The following is a 22967-nucleotide window of genomic DNA, read 5'->3' as shown; positions in this document are numbered from 1 at the left end:
GAATGTCATGTAATCTTTGGCGAATCCCTGACCTCATCTCGCCAAATACCATTTCGCTATCATCAATCCCATCGATGCAAAATAACGTAGTAGTTGATACAATGTCGTTAAATAACCAAGTAAAAAAAGGTATAAAATAAAATTTAAAATCATATAGGGCTCACGGAACCCCGGAACATACATTGAGAAATGCTGCCCTATGGTAATTCAGCAGTTGTCCAGACTGAACGAAGAGTGGCCTAGTGTGTACATACATTTTAGGAAATCTCCATCAGAGATAATAGCGATAGTGGTAACCACGATTACAGTATCCAGTATTATAAACAGTAAAAACCCCTGCACTGGCCTAGGATAATATTTTCCACACATGTAATATGCTGCCGTGCTGGTCCGAGCAGACCTAAGAGGCGTGGTTATAAGCACTAGGGAACTCTCGGTTCAGGACATGAGACACGGGCAGTACATATTACACTAAGCAGACTTCAGGTGTGTGTGATAAATTTGCTTTTCTGTAATAATTTTCCCTTTGGCCATTATGTAATAGTGGGGGGAAATCGGTAATAATTGGCACCTCTGGTACTGTGACTAGGACATTGTTACAGTGCAGTATTGACAAACTGTACATTTAAATTCTTACGAAAATTAATGTCTTGACATAATTCTTTGCGAGAGAGCAAAGTTGAGCCTTTGTTCTTAAAGTGATGGACATTTGCTAAAAATCAACTGGTATTATAAGAAATTGCTTAATCCCTCTTTCATAGCAAAAAATGAGCTATTTACCAGTTCGTGTGTGCTTGCGGATACTTCTTTCCAGTTCCCGACGTAAGATGTGGCTGAATGGATGTTCACTCTGCCAGGCATCAGATACATGGCCTGATACTGTTACCGATGGACTAGATATGGGATTTATTACAGGTTGTACTGTATTTGGTCGGTGTATGGGTGATCTCATATCCAACATATAACTTTTGGAATTCAGTTCTTTTTCTTTCCTGGAACAATAAAACAACCTAAAAAGATACAGTACATCAAAATATGAGCATTTTTAAATAAAATCTTTCGAAAATAAGAAAGTTCTGTAATATAAAAATTACTTAAATACTTTAAACTTTGTCAGTGATGAAATATAACCATTATATCAGTTGGTCAAATGTAAAGGTTGTGATTGAAGTGTTCACCTAACTTCCCATTATTGTATAATACTTTTTACTTCCCAACTAAAGATGATTCACATGCTCAAGAAATAAGTGTAGAGAATAAGAGATAAATCAGCTGATATTGGCAGCAGCAACAGCAGAGCGATGATAATGATGATAATAATAATAATACCTAATACAAATTGCAGTGTTCATAGCATAGTTATTTGTCCACCATTGTGGAGTAACAGCACATTTAACTGTGAAACTAGCGGGCCCAGGTCAAATCCTGGTTAGGACAAGCTACCTGGTTGAGATTTTTTCGGGTTTTTGCCTCAACACATTAAGAGCACATGTTGAGTAATTTTCGGCATTGAATCCTGGACTCATTTCACTATCATTGTCACCTTTATCTCACTCAGACTCCAGATAACTATAGTAGTTGATAAAGCATCGTAAAATGTGTGTGTTTATCCGGTGCCTACCCACTTCACTTGCGTCATTCGGGTTCCGCATATTTTTTTTTTTTTTTTTTTTTTTTTAGATTTATTTATTTAACCTGGTAGAGATAAGGCCGTCAGGCATATTGTGGATAGTGGCAGGACTATGACCCATTTTTCAAGGTGCATATCATTTGGACGGGTCATGCTATGCATGATGACGTGGAGGGTGAGTATGTGTAAGTGTTCGTGGAAATGTAGTGTAGGAATGAGTGAGGATGATGATGATGATGAAGATCAGGAAGAGAGAAGGGGAAACCCGGTGCCGGCACGTAGCCTACTCCTGTTGAATAGTGCCAGGCTTAACGCCCCCATCCGACAGACAAATCACTATCAACAGTGAGATATGCCTTCTCTTCATATGCACTGTGGAGAGATTTAATCCAGGCATATTGGTGCACATTCTAGTGATTATAAGTTGTATACTGCCACCTCTCCTAGTCCCGAGGTAGAAATTTTACATGAAAACTTCTGACCCTGTCAGGAATCGAACCCAGGCCAGCTAGTCAGAGGCAGACGTGCTACCAGAGCTAACTCGATGGACTAAAGCATTGTAAAATAATCAACTAAAAAAACATAACTAGTTCAATATCAAAATATAACCATCACACAAAAACTTTGGCACTGAACGAGTTAGCTTAGTGGTAACATTTGAGACTTGCATTCGGGAGGGACAAAATTATTTCAGACGTCATAAATCTTTGATATTGGGCTATGCTACGGATTTTTCTTGTCTTTAAACGTCCATTACCCTTGACTGAGCTTCAAATAGTGATAAAGGAGAGAAGGGTAGAATTTCAACTTTTTATCTACAAATATTCAAGTTTTCTCTATGTACGGGGAATGCACTCTCTTGTCCAGTGGACGAGAATTCTGTAAATCCTGCCACACAGAAGCAGTAATAGGCAGGTGGGCGGAAGAACAGCATATTTAGACGTCCTGCCTATACTCAAGTTTGTCTGTGCAGACAATGTATGCACTGACAATCTGCACAGTTTGTTCTGCCTTCACACATTCCAACCTCAAATCAAGGTTTTGCAGTCTTGAATTAAATGTTCGAGAGCACAAAATGTTTTTTTTTTTAATGTGATCATGACCAAAGTAAGTAAATTTGCTTACAGACGAGTCTTCTGTCTAGTGCTATTATTCCGAAGTTAACAACAGAAAGAAATTAAAACGGATGAGATCGACTGAAGACGTGAAATATTTTCTCATGTTAATTTTTTTAAAGGAACTCAAATCTGAAGAAGATGAAACTATCTAAGAATGGATGAAGAACTATACCGTTTATAAGATGACAGAATATTGCGATGAGGAAATCTATAAGTTCTTATGAAAGGCTAACAATAACAATGAGATTTTTGCAACTGGCAGAAGCTACTGGATTAATCTTGCTCAGGATAGGGACCAATGGTGGGCTTATGTGAGAGCAGCAATGAACCTCTGGGTTCCTTAAAAGCCAGGAAGTAAGTAAGTAAGATTAATTTACACACAACTGCACTACAGTTTGCCTGCAAAAACACTGTCTGCTCTCAGGTGTGGGTTCGATTCCCGCTCGGGTTTTTTCCGAGGCTTTCCCCAACTGTAAGGCGAATGTCAAGTAATCTATGGCGAGAACTCGGCCTCATCTCGCCAAATACCATCTCGTTATCACCAATCCTATCGACGTTAAATGACCAAATAGTTGATGCAACATCATTAAATAACCAACTAAAAAAACATTGTCTGTGGAGACAAATTGGTATATATATCTGTGGATATACAGACGTGTTTATTCATAGACTACTTGATTCTCACCACATGGAAGCAATATGAGGCAGTGTGGCGGGCAAACAGTTGTTTTTTTACGTGTTATTTGTATTGATAAGAACCTCGTAACACTCATTTACTATAGTTCAATCTATCGTTAGGATCGCTCAGTTGCAATTTGTACACTTGTATTGTCTCATATGACTTCAATTTAAGTAATTTTGTTGGGACTCTTACTGATGTTTTAAGATACACCAACCTCCTGCGCTAAATGTCGGAGAGATTTTTGCAGCAAATTTTCGAGTCTAGCACCAATGTCGTGTAAATGTTCTTCAATGAGATCTCTGTGGCACAGCTAAGGTTTCTGATCAATCACAAAGCCAGTCTCTCTTATTTCTAGACTTTATCCTACATCCTCGATGGGTTTAAAACCACAGAATACGGAAATTCTTCGGGGAATATTCTCACTATTCCTATAGACTCCATTTTCACAAAGTATCATATGGATAAAAACTCACTGTTCTAACCTGTATCTGTTACGAGTCACCTGAACTCAACTGACTGTCTATACCTAGCCAAGATGTAGGGTCAAGAATGACGGAACAGAATACGAATAACGTGCAAAACAACTGTTTGTCCGTCAGTGCACCTGCCTGCCTATTACTGTTCCTGTGTGGTGGGAATCACAGCATTCTCGTCCACGACACGGGAGAATGAATTCCTCATGGGTAGGAAAAAACCTCTGTGTATAAGACCCTGGAAAAACAAATAAACATACCACATAACACAATATTAAAAGCCTCACATACATAATTACTAGTAGCTTGGACAGATAGAAAATGTTAAAGATTTAATAAAACAGTGAAGAATGTAAAGAAGCTTGTACTTTGGCCAATTCTGATAGAAGTTTAAGTCGTGTTTCTTGGAAATCTTGCTTCATTTGAGATTCCGTAGTGTTTCTTAGTTGACTGAGACGGGTTTGCTCTTGTACCTATTTAGTATAAAGCAATTTAAAATTACATATAATGCAAAAGGAAATCCCTGTCACTGGATACTTGTACCCTTATATTCACATTACATTTTTAATGAATGGGAGAAGTAAGAGATGGACAGAGCATAATAAATGATGAAATATATGTTAACATGTGAAATTTTTTAATTGACTGACTACTGTTATGGATCTCAGCTATCCTACAGACCTCTTTGTTTGTGGTCACTATAATATAGGATTTGTATTTTTATTTACTGCTGGAAGTTTAACAGGAGTAATATTGGCAAATTCATCAATCAATATTATACTACTCGAATGGGCGCATCTATTTACAAATTAACATAGAAAGTATGGGAATTTTGCTGAAACCTCAGAAAAAAACGAATAAGTATGAAAAATGCAGTGTAAAATGTATAAGAGAAGTTCTACTGTAATTACAAAAATTAAAGGAAGGTTTTTCAGAAATAGCATTATTACTTACAAACTAGAATTTGGTGCCAAGTTAACATTATATGATTTCTCTATAAGTTTCTTTCTTCTCATGTCTTCTTTCTTCTCACATTCTCGCGTCAATTTTTCACATTTCTCTCTCAGTTCTTTCTCTTCCTCTCCTTTTGCTTGTAAAGAAGCTTGTACTTTGGCCAGTTCTGATAGAAGTTTAAGTCGTGTTTCTTGGAAATCTTGCTTCATTTGAGATTCCGTAGTGTTTCTTAGTTGACTGAGACGGGTTTGCTCTTGTACCTATTTAGTATAAAGCAATTTAAAATTAAGACATTTGTTTACAACCATAACGAAGTCTATCTAAATACCGTGTGTCATGTGTAAAGTAAATTATTGCTGTCATACATTTGTAACAACAAAAGACAATATATCACAGCAGTGAGATAAAAACGTCATTATTTTACGTAGTGAGGGTATTTCAATCATGCTTTCAAGTAGCTACTGGATTAAACAAACATCCACATATATGTGAAGGAAGTGCACTGATTCAAGATAAGATACCTCAGAAAAGATCTTTCTATAAAGAAAAATATAAACAAAGGTATAAATTATATTGTATTTTCATTATTATTTCATTAGGGTACATCATTTATGGTTATCCATTTTGTATATGTTAAGGTATTTCATTACATATAATCAGGCAGCATATGAATTTATCATGCATAAATTCTTTCATACAAATTAATTTCTAGTTTAAAATGTGAGGTAGGAAACTTTGTGAATTAGGGACAGTAAGATTTACAGGTTAAACAAGGAGAACAAAAAACACTTGATATGTACCTTATAACCTACCCTTGATACTAGTACTAGTCTTGTGCATCTGACTTCATTATCAATATTGTTATTATTATTATTGTTATTATTATTATTATTATTATTATTATTATTATTTGTTTCGTATTACAGAATTAAAATAATTTGTTATAGATTAATTTGGATAGATTACTTTTTACTTCACTGTTTTATTTCATTATGTTTTTTAACTGCAGTGATTAATGAATAGAGAGGAACAGAGGTTAAGGCTATTCGAGAATAAGGTGCTTAGGAAAATATTTGGGGCTAAAAGCATTAAGTTACAGGAGAATGGAGAAAGTTACATAATGCAGAACTGCATGCATTGTATTTGTCACCTAACATAATTAGGAATATTTAATCCAGATGTTTGAGACGGCCAGGGCATGTAGCACATATGGATGAATCCAGAAATGCATATGGAGTGTTAGTTGGGAGACCTGAGGGAAAAAGACCTTTGGGAAGGCTGAGATGTAGATGGGAGGATAATATTAAAATGGATTTGAGGGAGATGGGATATGATGGTAGGGACTGGATTAATCTTGCTCAGTATAGGGGCTGATGGCAGGCTTAAGTGAGGATGGCAATGAACCTCCGGGTTCTCTAAAATCCATTTGTAAGTAAGTAAGTGATTAATGAATACTGTTGGTATGAATTGGTTTAGAAAATTAACTTATCCTTAATATCAACCAGCAAAAATATCTACAGGGATGATATGGTTATGACATTTCTAAAGTAAATATTGGTAATAAATTAATATTTATTACATTTTATTTATATTCAAAATTATAGGTTCGATATGATTTGGTAGGATAGAATGATAAATTTGCAGAAAGGAAGGAATTGATAAACTGTCAATTAAGACATATTTAATGCTAACAGTACTGGTACTGCTTCGCTTTTCTGGAGATTTAAAACATTGGGACAAAAAAGAAGAAAACCCAGTTAAGATAGTCCTTGCAATATATTTTTTATGGATAAACTAGTCAGTTTAACCTAATTTGTTTGTTAGGTCTTGCATTACATTATGTTTTCTTAGTTGATTAACACAAATGTAGCTATGAAATAATTGCAAATTGCAGGTATTCAAAATATATCTAATCTGATTGGTCAACGCACATGAAACTTGAAATATATTTATGCTAAGCTTCTAACAGGCTGTAAACATCAATAAAGAAATCACCAAGAGTTCTTTATATTTTGTAAACACTGACATGCTTGTACAGGCTAGTGGTAAGAGGAAATTAATGGATATACTGTAGGAACTTTATTTCTAAAAGAAAAATGAATGAAATAAATGAAATTAAACTTCATAATTTTCAATGAGTATGTGCTAACAATAAAAAATTAAATATGTCTCCAGTTTTATAGCCTAATTTAGCAAACAATAATAATTAAATTAGAACCAAAGACTGAAATAAAAACAAAGTGGGGTGTAGATGCAGAGGTCAAGTATATAAGCTAGTACAGGATCAAATTCCACAATAGTTTAGAGGACATGTTCATTCAAGGAATCACAGAATGCATCTTTTGGGAATGTACCATCATATAAGTGGATTTCCAAACAAGTGAGAATTGCAGTCTTCTGCATCTGGTTTCTTTGTCCTTGAAGGACGGGACTGGTGCTATTGTGATAGAAAATTGAAAATAATTATCAATATTTTTCTTGAATATTTCTTATTCATCTGAAAAAAAAATGTACAACTTTTCCAAGAAATAATGTTCAGTAAATGAATGTAGAATGCTCGTATTATAAAGGATGCAGAAAATAATTATATAAAAAAAAACACACAATGTATTAAACTATTCACGTTCTTAGAAAGTATCATCATTCACGAAAGCAATTATTTTCGGAAAGTTAATGTGTGTCTAGAATCATTATTAACGGAATTACACAATTTATTATTCATCACTATGCTAGTATTTTAGTATATAATTAATTATTAATAATTAGAGTAGAAGGTATGCTGCTCTGAAAATGAGGGGACCACTTTAAAAGTCATGAAAATTTGAATCTGAAGAAATAAACGAAAGGTGAAAAGGAAGAAAAAAGAAACACAAACGAAAGAAAATAAGTCTTTCTTTGTCATTTTTAACTTCCCTCTTTTCCGTCTTACACGCCACTGTGGGTAGGAGAGGGAGAATCACTAAAACACACACTGGACAATCTCATAAGTGCAGGCCTCCCTGGTCATGTTATTAACATGACACAGGGCAACTGCAGAGACATCACAGGACAATCACAAGAAAACAGACAAACATCCAGTCCCGTGGACGGAGGATAAATTTCTTCCATTGCCCACACCAGGACTTGAACCTTGGACTGCTTGGTTGGGAAGCGTATGCGCTATCCACATAATCACAACAGCAGGAAAATAAGTAAGGAAGAAAAATATGAAAGAAAGACAGTGTCTCCTAATTTAATGAGCAGTGTACTCGTACATTCGAATAGGCAGTTACATTGAGTGGACTATTTAATTCTATATTTAATTTTCTATCGATATATTTGCACAGTAGCAACAAAAAGCTTCAATGACCATCCATGAAGCAAAATATTCACAATACTCTCTCTCTGTCTCTCTTCCCCTCCCCTCTCTTACGCACGCACGTGCGCGCGCGCACACACACACACACACACACACACACACAAAATGTGGAGTTAAATGGTCCCCCTTTCACTTAAGCACATTATTATGAATTTACGATCTTTATATCAGTTTAATTGCGAATATATTATTTCTGTAGGTATTCTACATCTATAAGAATATCCAGGCAACTAATGTACCTGTTTTTCTATGAATGAGTTTATTTGGCACAATTTTTCATTTAGATCATCACGTGCTGCCATTTCTGCTTCATATTTAGCACGACTCAGTGCTACTTCATAGCTATTGCGTAGCTGCTCCAATTCATAACGTGAAACAAAATCTTTCTCCAGACGATTGCGTAGCATACTGAGTTCTTTCTCAAGTTGTAACTTCTCCTACAACAGAAAATAAGATTTAATAGAGTGTTACAATGTTTTGTTTCAATTGAGAGAAAGAAATATATGAATTTCATTATTGCTTTTAGTAAAAAATTAACCAAAAATAAAATATTTAAAAATTCGAAGTTTTAACAGTTTTAAATATTTTGACAATAATAAAATCTTATATCACAAAATTAACAAATTTTATTACATTGTGAAACAAATATAATAACCATAAAATTTACAATATTTTAATGTAATAGTTGTCTGTGTTTTAAGGATATGACGTCTAGACTCTAAGATAAAAGAATAGAGTGGAATACAAGTCGCAGAAATGAAATTGTAACGATTAATGGCTGCAAGAAAACAAACTCTGAATTTTAATTTCATAGACAAAAACTTGGCAATAGAGAAAAGTAGTTCCATCGTATAAAAGGAATGGGGAATATTTACAAATTGGCACTTCCATACAAATCAACATGCAAGAGAGATGTTAGAAGACTTGGACGAGCAAATGTCTAAACAATGAAGTGGGAAGAAGACAGAGGAGAAGGGGATTACTAAGAGGTGGTGGGAGTAGGAAAAAGAGAACAAACGACAAGAACGAAAACATCAAGAAGAAAATTAACATAATGTAAAATTAATGTAAATAATATTTTCATAAGTTGCACTCGAACACAATGAATGATCATTAGGGCAACCAGATTTATAAATGTAAATATGCTTTTTCTTTTTAAAAATTATGCTCTTTATTATTTTTATGGTTACATATTTTAAAATTGGGTCAATAACGCAAAATTCAAATATCTGCAATGGAAAAAAAAAACTATAGCTATATGCATTAGATTACTAAATTTATATATGCAATAAAGGCACTCACATACAAATTTGAACAAAAATAAAGTTTCTTCATGACATTATTATCCCTTTACTTCGCTACATGAATGTTTATTTTTGAAGATAATAAGAAATTAATTTCGAACTCCAAAGATTTAAAAAAAAAATAAATAAATATGAAAGTTAAAAAATAAATTTCAAACTTCAAAGAATCTGTCTTCTCCGTTTTAAAGAATGTATTACAGAATTCAAGCAGTAGAGAACAGACTAAAAGAAATATAAATATGGAAAATATCCAACTGAAAAACAATGTAAACACTATTTCTGAAAACACATCAGTATCGTCATCTTCATTGAAAGCAGTTTTTCTTGTATTGTTTTTTGAAACATTAATATTTTTTGAACTAATGGCGAACACTTGACTTCCGTCATTTACTCAAGTGCCCCTATCTAGTGGCCAACTCGAAGTTTGTAGTTCTTTCAGCTGCCATGCCCTTGGTGCACCACAGGAGGTGAACTACGTAACACCATATTATGATGATGATCATGATGATTAATGGAGCAATGGTGAAATTACAGTAGAGGAAATGGGAGTACCCTGCAAAAACATACCAAAAAACATCATCTTTGTCCACAACAAATTCCAGTTGGACTCACCAGGATTCGAAACCAGGTTACTAGCGTGGAAAGCCTATGCTCTAGTCATTCAGCTAAAGGTGCGCCTACCTATTTCACTGGAGGTAAAATGCTTCCTGTCAACATAATTTATAATACTAATTTATTTTAAATATTTACCATTGGAGCATTAAAATAAAGATGTACGAGAGATTTCTTTTTAATGAGCTCTGAAGAAAATGAACAAGCCAACAGTGTGGTATAAGGATTAGTAAGCCCAACTCATACTCTGAGACTGTGCTGGGCGTGGATTCGAATCCCGCTTGAACTAATTATCAGGTTGGGTTTTTTCCGAGGTTTTCCTTCAACTGTAAAACGAATGTCAAATAATTCCATGGTAAATTCGCGAACTCATCTTGCTAAAATGCCATCTATTACTGACTCCATTGACGCTAGACAATCTTGCAGTTGATACAGCGTCATTCAATAAAATGCAAAGCTGAAAGAACAGCTTACAATCTTCCACCATAAAATGGTCTGCTGGGAACCTATCGCCTTTTTCACTTGCATACATAGTTCTTTCCAGCGTTTTTTTTTCCATAAAACAAATAACCACTGCTCTCTACAAACTGCAAACTGGAGAGAACAATTGAGTAGCCCAGATGCAAAACCAGCTAACTGTCAAAAAAATGAAAAATGAGATAATGGTAACCATGGTTTCAGGTCGTCATTAGCTACGTAATAAGCCATACATTCGGTTACAAATCCAACTCTAAACCCTTTAAATCTAGTAAATAAAATTGCATACACTTGCAAAACCTGCTAAGTGTGGAGAGCGTAAGGATGCAATACCTGCTAACTGCACAATGCCATTTTTACTTTTGCAAAACCTGCTATTTCGATCTCCATAAGAATTACATTGAGCATACTAAAATAACGAATAAGATATTATTAGACGCTGATAATAAAGCTACTTTTTGCTCGTATAGTTAAATTGACTATACTGCTGCATTTAAGACATCAGCTGAGAGTATCTGCCCACGCTTTATCGGGGACTTCTAACCTTTTATGTTAAGTGTGTTGAAGTCTTGAAGTGGTTACTGTGATTATCTTGCAGTTTTTTCGACTTTTGCCGAAATGAGTGTGGATGGATATGGTGTATCCTGTTTCAATAACTCTGTTAGTGTTGAGGGAGAAGATATAGATGATGAAGAGAATGGTACCAGTGAAAAGGCGAATCCAAAAGTTTAAACAAAAAAGGTAAACATTTCCAAAAGGACTACATTCCAATGGGCGTCATCCTTAAAGAAGCAAACATCAGGGATATTGAAAGACTTCTGAAATTGCACTTCGGGTAGGATTGGTTTCGGAATGCAAACCTGGCCTTCAACACCGAAATGTTCAACCAGCAGCAAGACCTTGCTGTTGCAGACCTGAGTGAAAATGAGGATGAACATACGGATGTAGTGGACTTCGAACTCATGGATGAGGAAGAACCGAACTTTTTGTAAAGTGTTATATTACATTGATGTTTGTAGAAATTGCAACACCAAGAAGGATACATGTGACTGAAATGAAATTGATATCACAGTTTAGATACATGACACTACACAAGGATTAGAATTACAGAACTGTACCTGATCTGTGACCGTGAGATTTCAGTATGGTGTGAAGCCTCCATGCGCTGCAATCATACTTTCTAAGCATCGTGGTATGGAATCAAAGAGTTCCTGGATATGTTCCTTGGGGAATCTCCCTCCACACAGTTTGTATGCGAGTCCACAAAGCGTCAAGAGTGGGTGTTGTAGGACCATGACGAACAAGTTGCCGACCAACCATATCCCAGACATGTTCGAGGGTGAAATGTCTGGCGAACGTGCAGGCCAGGAAATCAGTGATACTCGTTGTTCTTCGAAGAAGACTTGCACAATCCTCGCCACATGTGACCGGACATTGTCCTGCTAAAATACGGCATGTGGAATTGCCTGAGGGAGGGGCAGTACCTTGGACTCTAAGACCTCCCTAATGTAGCGGTTGAAGTTCAGATTGTCCTGAATATGTAGGAAGCGAGATCGCATATTGTATCACACTAGGAACTTGTCCGCAATGCCGCTCAACAATGCAGGCTCTCAGACTGCGTTCACCACGGTAGCGCTTAACACGTATGTGACCATCACTGTAGGACCAGTTGAAGCGGGACTCGTACGAACACACTACATTTGGTACTCTGTTTTACACATCTCCCGAGTTTGGGATCGTTCGGACCATTCTTTCTGAGTGTTGCACTTTTCACAAACAGTAGTACATAAGGAAACCTTCAAATTATAACATTAGTATTCTATTCTCCTTTTTTAATTTTTTATAGTACAATATTTGTGTGTTTAATAATATTTAGGTATGTAACGAAAATAAGAATGTTCTCTTCTACCGTCAATTTGTTTCCAAGTTAGTCTTGTCAGATAAACTGTTAACATTGATCAAATACCAGATTTTGCAAACTAATGTATCGTTAATATGGCTACCTATAGAGTTGCAAATCCTGTTAACTGCTCTGTTCGGCTGCAAAACCTGCTATTTGCAAATTAATATACAATATAACTAATTACCTATTATTCATATATTTCTGACCTGTAGGAAGACAGACTAAATATTTTTTCCTCATTATTTAAACTATAAATCATGCCTCTAGCATCTGTGGATAAGTTTTTACACAATTTTCCTCATTTGCCAAAATTCGTCTAATTTGCAAATAGCTAGTTTTGCAAATTGGCTACTCAATTAAGCAAACTAAACTTATTTTGATTTGCTTTGCTGTAATATATATATATATATATCTGTTGTTGTTTTCTAATGCCAGGCATTTGACAATAAAGTCATTTGACCTCTTGCACTCCAATATTTTTCAAAGATATTATCATGACCAGCCACTGAAGCACACATTTTGAGGTGTTCCGAATCCGTTTCTTGTTTTGAGTTGCACAATGGGCAGTTAGGGGACTGATATATTCCAATTCTATGCAGGTGTCTGGCCAAACAATCATGGCCTGTTGCCAATCTAAATGCAGCTACAGACGATTTTCGTGGTAGATCGGGAATTAACTGTGGATTTTGATGCAGGGAGTTCCATTTTTTCCCTTGGGATTGAGTTATCAAATTTTGTTTGTTGAAGTCTAAGTATGTAGATTTAATAAATCTCTTCACAGAGTAATACGTAGATTTAGTAACAGGTCTGTAAGTAGCAGTGCTGCTCTTCTTTGCTAAAGCATCCGCATTCTCGTTTCCCAGGATTCCACAATGGGATGGCATCCATTGGAATACAATTCTTTTATTGAGTGATATTAATTGAGAGAGCATTTTAGTTATTTCTGCTGTTTGAGATGAAGGTGTGTGTTTAGAGACGATTGATAGAATAGCTACTTTGGAGTCTGACAATATAACTGCATTCTTAAATTTATTGATGTGGCATACAAGATTCCTTAGACTTTCACTTATTGCAATGATTTCACCATCAAAACTTGTTGTTCCATACCCAAGAGAACTATAAAATGAGAAGAGACAGCACGTAACACCTGCACCGGCACCTTGTCCTCTGGAGATCAAGGATCCGTCGGTGTATAAATGAAGCCAGTTTTGTGGAGGGTACCTAATATTAATTGTCTCTAAAGACAATTGTTTCAGTATTTCAGTGTTTACTTCTGATTTCAGTATTTCTTCTGTTAAATTTAGATTATATTCTATATTTAATAGAGTTAAAAGGTTTGGTTTAATTTGTAAGTTTTCTTTTAAATTCGGGATATTGATTTTCTGTTTTAATTCTTGAACAATGGATATGAAACTTTTTTGAGTTTTCAATCTGCAGAGAGGACTGTATGAATGCCAATTGTTTCCTGGTAATCTGATAAGTTTTTCATATTGAATCAGTGCTTTTTCTTCTATTGTCATTTTGATGCTGTTAATATTAGTGAGGAATCTCATAGAATCTATTGGAGTTGTTTTTATTCCACCAGTAATGAGTCTGAGAGCTTGGTTTTGAACATATTCTATGTCGTTTATGAAAGATGAAGTAATTAAAATTTCTCCGCAGTATGTCAGCACTGGCTGTATAAACATTTTGTATGTAGTGTTCAAAGTATTCCTAGAGCATCCCCATTTCTTTCCTGCTAGTCTTTTTAGAAGGGAGAATCTTTTACGAGCTTTTTCAGAAATGTATTTCAAATGGTTGCTCCATATATATATATATATATTTGAAAAGCGTTAGTTATCAACAGATGTCGTTTCTTGTTGAAAAATGTTAATTTTATTATTTGTTTTACACATGGCTCTCACATTGAACCTTAAGTGTTATGTTTTACTTTACTAAATTATACTTCACTATGATTTTTAAAAACTGTGGTTTGTGGTTGGTTAGTTTGTATCTAATGTAGAGAATTTCACGATGATGCCATTTACTCTCTTGCACTCCAATATGTACCAGGAAGAATGGAAAATTGAGTAAAAGTTGGACAGTGAAGAAGATGGTCCTGATCCATATCTTTATTAAGATAACAAAATGGCATGTAGGAGATTCTGCAATACCAATTCTGTGTAAATGTTTATTGAGGCAATCATGGTCCGTAAATAATCTGAATGTTGCCACCTCAGATTTTCACCGAAGTTCAGTTATTAAATTAGAAATTAGATGTATTGCACAATATCTCCCATTTTTTTCATTTGCTTTGGAAGCATTGTAATATTTTATTAAAATGTTATATTTTGATCTTATTATTCTTTTAACAGAGTGGTAAAACACAGGTATAGATTACTTGGAGTAATTTTACTACCTTTCTTGGCTAAGAAATCAGTTGCCTCTTCTCCAGCAACGCAATGTGCAGGGATCCACTGAAGTACCAATCTTTTACTTAACTTGACTAGTTATTTTAAAATGTTACGACATTCTACAACACAGAGATTTTTTTGCTGTTAGATTCGAAGCTATAGCAAGGATGTATATTTCAAGCCATATAGCTATCAAAATCAAAGTTAAGTACCAAACATATTATGTATAAAGTTCTTTATGATTTTTATGCTGTATGGTTGTCCTACTATTGATTAAATCGAAAAAATATTCTAAAATAAATGTGCTGTTACACAGAAGAAAATATTCATTACTGTACCTGAAGTTCATATCTCATTTTATTTACTTGAACTTCTAGAGCAAATCTCATTGAATTTTCTTCTCGTACCTTCTGTTCAAGTTCAGCGACCTGCAAAAAATGAAATGGAAAATATAAGTGTAGTTTCAGAACAGAATAGAATATAGGTGCCCTATTAATTACCTGTAGCTTCACGCAAACATTTTCGTGAATTATTTGACAACACCATATACAGAGTGAACCGTAAGGAATGTTATTAATTCTAGGGGGTTATTCTTTGAAATATTTCAAACAAAAAAGTTTTAACACAATTTTGTCGTTTTTGCTTCGTTTTCGAGATAAAAATTGTCATACCGTGTTTCGGGAAAGTCATTGATTTAATTCCCAATATGCTCAGTCAGTTCAAAAAAGCAGTGTGTTATGGTAATAAATGATTCAAAGAATTTTAGTTTTGTCCTTTAAATGTGTAGAAATTTAATTTAAACAAATGTAACATTGTAAAATTCCTTTGCAGAACGAAAAGTTACATTTGTTCAGATCAAATTTCTGCACATTTAAAGAACAAAACTAAAATTCTTTGAATTATTTATTATCATAACACATTACTCTTTTAAACTGACTGAGCATATTGGGAATTAAATCAATGGCTTTCCAGAAACATGCTATGAAGTGTTTCGTATAAAACAATTTTTATCTCGAAAAGGAAGCAAAAACGAGAAAAATTATATTTAACTTTTTTGTATGAAATATTTCAAGGAATAACTCCCTGAAATTAATGGCATTACTTATGGTTCACTCTGAATACACAGAATACTACGGTATGTATGTTATTTAATATTAAAAGGAAATTAACTGAATGGTGATAAAGAGAAGTTTTGAGAAATGTCCTCTTCAGATATTTTGTATAAATTGGCTGACCTCCTTCTTGTTATGTTATTTCTTTTCTCATACAGTGCTGAGCGATTAATAAAATCCATTAAAAATATATATATTTTGTAGAATACTCATTTCATTCCATGAATTAGATTATATATTTATGGTGCATCCTTATTACAAATAGTCTATTCTCTGACAGAAACTATTGTAACTTGGGTGAAACAAATCATATACCGATATACTACAGTTCTATCATCTCCTTCTGTAACTAATTCTATAATAGCACACAATTTTGAATGCCTTTCATTGTTATTTTGAGAAAGAAAAGGTTAGCTACATGCTTCACTCATATGAATGGAGATACCAGGTCTTAGTGGATAAATTTCAGTTTTTAGAATCATATTATATTTGAGTCTAAACCTCGAGGATAAGGTAAGGTATACAAAAGAAAGTAGTCTTCTGTGGTCAAGTTGCTATTTAAGGTTCACTGGTTAAAACATAATAAGAGGACAACAGATTTCTAAGAGTGATACAAATTCTTAGCATGAGACCCATGTCTCCGATTTTATCAATTCTTTATGTTAGGTTTTTGTTCGTATATAGATTATATGTAGAACGCAATATCAAATTAACATAATACCGGTATGCTTACTACTACATTTTTAGACAAAAATCTTACTACTACATTTTTAGACAAAAATGAAAACATATAGAATACAACTCAAGATAAAAATGCATGCCTGAATAAGGATATGTTCTAAGAATAATATGATTTATAAACATGCAAAAAAAAACTTTGTAACAACATAATTTATTAAAAATAACACACAGGAGTAGCTGAAATATCATATTACAATGATCTAAAAGAGTTTCAGAAATAAATTACTGGCAGTTTTTTGTGGAAGTCAAAATTATACCGGTACTTCACTAATCATCATACTAATTTACCATATCATTAGGAGTAATAAAGAACTCGTTATAGATGATCTCACCCCAGAAACAGAACTCTTCACACTGATGGACTAGCAAACAAAATCCAAGAAAGTCTTTGTCTATTGTAACTGGCAGTATTAGCAACCAACTAACAAAAAAGAATATTATTGTGATGTACTGAAGTACATATGATATTTCCGTGCAGGAATTTTGCATATTATGAAGGATGGGTGGAGTGGAGAAAAATTCTCTCCGACACCGGGACTCGAACCCAGGTTTTCAGCTCTACATGCTGATGCTTTATCCACTAAGCCACACCGGATTCCAGTTCCGATGCTCGATTGAATCCTTTCAGTTTAAGTTCCACCTCTTAGTTTCCCTTTAGTGGCCAATCTTCATGCACTGTGTCACAGATGTGTGACAGTGGCACAATGTCCAACACACTACTGTATGTGACGAGGTACACTCATTACGAGTGACTAAGTGGCCAGGATCCGATGGAATGAGTGCCATCTTAAATCACTAAGTGATTATTTACGCATATTGGATCCCGGCCATTTAGTCACTCATAATGAGTGCACCTCAGCACGTAGTGTGTTGGACATTGTGTCATTGTCACACATCTGTGACACAGTGCATGAGGGTTTGCCACTAAAGGGAAACTAAGAGGTGGAACTTAAACTGAGAGGATTCAATCCGGCATCGGAACTGGAATCCAGTGTGGCTTAGTGGATAAAATATCAGCAAGTAGAGCTGAAAACCTGGATTCAAGTCCTGGTGCCAGAGAGAATTTTTCTCTGCTCCATCCATCCTTCATCATAACAAAAGAGAACTCTTCCAATGATTAACCATTTCGTCACTTGCTTACCTGTCTTTGAAATTCAGCCAAATTTGAGTCATAATGCGAAGGACTTGGAACACTAGCAAGTAATGTATTGTTATTATTTGTGTTATTTTGTTTCAAAGCCAAATTTGCATCAAGCTTTCCTTGTTTTCTACTCTCTCCAAGTTTGCTCTTTAACAATTGAATATCAGATTTCAACTTCTTCACATTTTGCTGATACTTCTTACATTTGTCCTTTTCTACTTGTAATTCTCTTTGCAGTTCAAGATTTTGTGCTGAGGGATGTGTATTTGTTGCTGCATCTCTAGATGGTCGAAAATGTGCTTTGCAGAGTGGTTCTTGACTGGCAGAATTTATACTATCACTAGATATTTCACCACCAATTTGATTCTGGCAGGACTTTCCTTCTGAATAGACTTCAGAACTAGAACTAGTGTTATCTTTATATTGCGAAAGTTTCGTGACTTTTCCAGAAAAAGCGGATGCAGAGGGAAATTTTGAAGCATAATTTCCCTTACCTTCATCCTTAAATGATTCTTGCGTTATATCTTTAGATTCTATTATCTCACATTTGCACCCATTTGAAATGTGACATGGACTTTGGGAATCTGATACCAATGCAGAGCATCCAAAATCATTCTGTTTTTCCCTCTCAGCTTGAGTCATTGGAGGATATAGTGACATGGAGTAACTCCCAGCTTGCGAGTGTGTGAAGTCAATAGTTTGTAATTCTTGTTCTCTCATGCTAGTACTTGGTACAACTGGGTGTTTTGATTCATCTCGAGCTATTGAAGCGAACACAGTGCTGGGCTCTGAATTCAGAGACACATTCATAACTTCAATATCATTAGGTTTTGTAATAAAACTTTTTCTTGACTGAGCCTCTTCCAGAGAGATCGGATAGCCCATAGCAAAGAGCCGACTTATGGAATCTAGATTCCTACTTGAAACTGCTCTAGCATTCTGATCAACAGAATGATGTGATGTAATATCTTTAGAAGCTGTTTGACTTTGATAAAGGGTCTGACATCCAAATTCAACTTCGTCCTTTTCAACTTTCTCTGCCAACATTTTCTTTAACTGTGCTTGTAGTTCGGTATTTTCCTTCCTTAAGTAATCTAGTAAATTACAAAGCTCTGCAACTTTTGCTGGTTGACTTTCTTTAGGAGTACCGCTACTTACTCTATTTTTAAGTATTTCCTGCTCTTGATTCTTTAGTTTCCTTTTCATTTCTGCTAGATCTTTTTTAAGCTTGATATTTTCGTGTGAAGATGCTTCCTTTATCTCTTTTAGCAGTAAACTGGAAGCATCTCTAGATTCTCTCAGTTGTGTTAAAGTTCTTTCTAGTTCCTCCTTTTTCTCTTTGTATTCTCTAGATAATTGCAGCAGTTGAGACTGAAGTGCTGCATTTTCCATAGACATATGCACCATCTCGATATCTGGATCTGTCATTGTTTGAATTGTTTCCATCTTAACCGGGTGCACTTCTGTTGTTTCTCTGTCCTGAGAAATTTTATCCATACGCATCTCCTCTATTTCACGTGTGATTGAATTTAATCGTTGTTTCAATCCTCTGTTTTCTGCTATCAGTTTTTCCAGGGAAGATTTATTATAATGTTCTTGAAGTTTCTGATCTTCTTGTATTAATGTTTCCTTCTCATCTTCCATTTTCTCAATATCCGAAAGATGAGAATTTTCATCCTCCTCATAGAGTGGACTAAACTCTGTTCCAAGATCCTTAAATTCTTGTTGTCGAATTTTGTTTTGAAGCCATAACACTTCTCTTCTAAGTTTTACGTTTTCATCCTTGCAATATTTTTCCTCCTTCCATTCTACTGGATCTGTCATAACTCCTCTATCTTCTATAGATCCTCTTTCTAGTATGTGGTTTTCAAGTGCGTGCAGCTGATCTTTTAATTTTGCATTTTCAGCTTTCAATTTATTTAGTAAATCTTTATACTGTTCTTGGTATTCGTTATGCATAGGGTCCGTCAGTGTTTCTTCTTCCTTTATATCTTTCTTTTCCTCATTCTCCTTTATCTTCTGTTTTAACCTCATGTTCTCTGCATACAAATCGTCAGACTTCTTCGGTGACCATACCTCTCTCTCATCTTCCTTTTCTCTGATGTGTTTCACAAGCAAATCAACTCGTTTCTGTAATTCTATATTTGCGTTCTTCAATTCATTCCACAGTGCTTGTACGTGGGTGGGACTACTTTCTTCCATCGAAAATGGTCGTTTTAGTATTTCCTGTTGATGTAATACCCTGTCTAATATTTGTTCAAGTTCATCTTCTTTTAACGTCTTATCTTTTGAACTTTTGGTCTCCTTAATTGATAATACACTTGCCGTAACTGCCCTATCACATCGGTCTTCTGTCTTTCCAATTTGCTGCTTAAGTTGAGCTATTTGCTGTTTAAGCTCATCATTTTCTGCTTTAATACCATCACTTTTGAGTGACTCTGCTTTGGATTGTTTCTGTGTTCTTTCTTCCTCCTGTTTAACACGTTCTACGAGTATGCCAATTTGTTCTTTGAGTTTGGCATTCTCATCTTTTAGCTCATACCATAATTCTCTTGAGTTCTGAGGACTCTGCTTCAAGAGATGTACTACTCGTTCTTTCAACATCGCATTCTCTTTTCTCAATTCTTGTTCCAACATCGATGATTCCTCTGAATCCTTAGCTGCATTTGGTTTGAAAGTCTCTGATCTCTTCTTCAGCTCTTCCTGCCGAGATTCAAGTTGTTTAATGAGATGCTGGTACTGTCCCCTAAGCTCAGTATTCAGTTGTGTCAGTTCTTCTACTAGTTTGAATGCTTCGTGTGAAGTGCTTGCATCTTCATCAGGGGCATGCCTCAGTGGTGAGGCTTTTAGATCACCCAGTACGTTGCGTAAAAGTAATTCTATTTTTTCATTATGCTTTAATAACGAAGATTCAAGTCTCGAATACTCAGCATTCAACAGCTGAACAGCATTTAAAACATCCTCCTGAAATGAAAGGAATAATTAATGTCACAACAGTAGATAAACATTTGCGTACTTATATATTCAAAGATTATAAATACTTTAGGACTGATGTTTGAGATGGAAGGTGAACCTGTTGCCACTTTGCTCAGTGCAGCCTGTAAGGATCGCAAGAGTCGCTCTTCAAACTCTGCATCTACTTATTACAGTCCGTTATGAAAACATTCTGAAATTCATGATTCAGTGGAGGAAAAATATGAACCAATATGTGTCGTATGTAAAGAAAATAGCAGTTTATTCTATATGAATCAGACCACATAATTAATTCAGCCAATAACACTGGTTTTTACTACGTCCCTCTAAAAGAAATGTCAATTCTAAAGTATTTTTAATCTGCACATACAAGTGCACAAAGGGTATACTTTTGTTTTATACAATACTTATTGCATGCAAAAACTACTTACTTCAGATCATAAAAGTAAATAAATGCTATGATTTTTCTCAGTCGAAGTATAAATAAGAGATAAAGGCAACCATAAAAGCCCCTGCTGATCAGAAAGAGAAAAAGAAATTGGTTGGGTCACTGGATAGAAAGAAACTTCCTCCTGAAAGCTGCATTGGAAGGAATGGTTAACGGGAGAAAAGTTCGAGACAGAAGAAGATATCAAATGGTAGATAACATTAAGATATATGGATTGTATGTGGAGATAAAAGGCGGAAAATAGGGAAGATTGGAGAACGCTAGGTTTGTAATGAAAAGACTTGCCCTTCTGCAGAAAACTATGAAAGAATGAATAAAAGTTCCAGTCTATTTTGAGAAAAGCATAAGCGGTACATACATCATTTAAAATTTAGGGTTGATTTGACCAGACTGACCTTGCAGTACCTGAAAGGGCCCCCTATTCAGAATACAGGAAGATAAATGAACCCCTTCACTATGACAATATCAAGTGAAGGAAACTCTGGCTCTCTGGGTTGGAAGTTGACATAAGTCAGCAACCATTACTTTTTAAAAGTAAACAGTTATAAGTGACAAATTTTTGATGTGGCAATGCGGCAATGAACTTCTGGGTTCCTTAAAAGCCAGTACTTACTTACTTACTGGCTTTTAAGGAACCCGGAGGTTTATTGCCGCCCTCACATAAGCCCGCCATTGGTCCCTATCCTGAGCAAGATTAATCCAGTCTCTACCATCATATCCCACCTCCCTCAAATCCATTTTAATATTATCTTCCCACCTACGTCTCGGCCTCCCCAAAGGTCTTTTTCCCTCCGGCCTCCCAACTAACACTCTATATGCATTTCTGGATTCGCCCATACGTGCTACATGTCCTGCCCATCTCAAACATCTGGATTTTATGTTCCTAATTATGTCAGGTGAAGAATACAATGTGTGCAGCTCTGCGTTGTGTAACTTTCTCCATTCTCCTGTAACTTCATCCCTCTTAGCCCCAAATATTTTCCTAAGAACCTTATTCTCAAACACCCTTAATCTCTGTTCCTCTCTCAAAGTGAGAGTCCAAGTTTCACAACTATACAGAACAACCGGTAATATAACTGTTTTATAAATTCTAACTTTGAGATTTTTTGACAGAAGACTAGATGACAAAAGCTTCTCAACCGAATAATAACATGCATTTCCCATATTTACTCTGCCTTTAATTTCCTCCTGAGTGTCATTTATATTTGTTACCGTTGCTCCAAGATATTTGAATTTTTCCACCTCTTCGAAAGATAAATCTCCAATTTTTATAGTTCCATTTCGTACAATATTCTGGTCACGAGACATAATCATATATTTAGTCTTTTCGGGATTTACTTCCAACCCTATCGCTTTACTTGCTTCAACTAGAATTTCCGCGTTTTCCCTAATCGTTTGTGGATTTTCCCCTAGCATATTCACGTCATCCACATAGACAAGAAGCTGATGTAACCCATTCAATCCAAACCCTGTCTATTATCCTGAACTTTCCTAATGGCATATTCTAGAGCACAGTTAAAAAGTAAAGGTGATAGTGCATCTCCCTGCTTTAGCCTGCAGTGAATTGGAAAAGCTTCAGATAGAAACTGGCCTATACGGACTCTGCCGTAAGTTTCACTAAGACACATTTTAATTAATCGAACTAGTT

At 35.2% G+C, this 22967-nt stretch overlaps 1 protein-coding gene across 3 annotated transcripts in view; it reads right to left on the bottom strand.

The window, feature by feature from the left end:
- Nucleotides 1-22967, bottom strand: part of LOC138705112 (ankyrin repeat domain-containing protein 26-like) — a 164792-nt gene that overhangs the window by 9750 nt on the left and 132075 nt on the right. Inside the window, exons 14-18 of one of the 3 annotated variants that reach the window (XM_069833750.1) lie at nt 17899-20862; nt 15243-15332; nt 8455-8652; nt 4858-5117; nt 781-992 (exon numbers count right to left, since the gene is read on the bottom strand). In XM_069833750.1, the coding sequence (XP_069689851.1) occupies nt 781-992; nt 4858-5117; nt 8455-8652; nt 15243-15332; nt 17899-20862 (3724 nt within the window). Of the gene's footprint in view, nt 1-780; nt 993-4857; nt 5118-7211; nt 7295-8454; nt 8653-15242; nt 15333-17898; nt 20863-22967 lie in introns of those variants that run through there. The other 2 variants (XM_069833752.1, XM_069833751.1) reach the window with 2 other exon arrangements.

The sequence above is a fragment of the Periplaneta americana genome, chromosome 8 (assembly GCF_040183065.1).
Source record: "Periplaneta americana isolate PAMFEO1 chromosome 8, P.americana_PAMFEO1_priV1, whole genome shotgun sequence".
Taxonomy (NCBI): domain Eukaryota; kingdom Metazoa; phylum Arthropoda; class Insecta; order Blattodea; family Blattidae; genus Periplaneta; species Periplaneta americana.
This window is presented reverse-complemented; position numbering and strand designations above follow the sequence as displayed.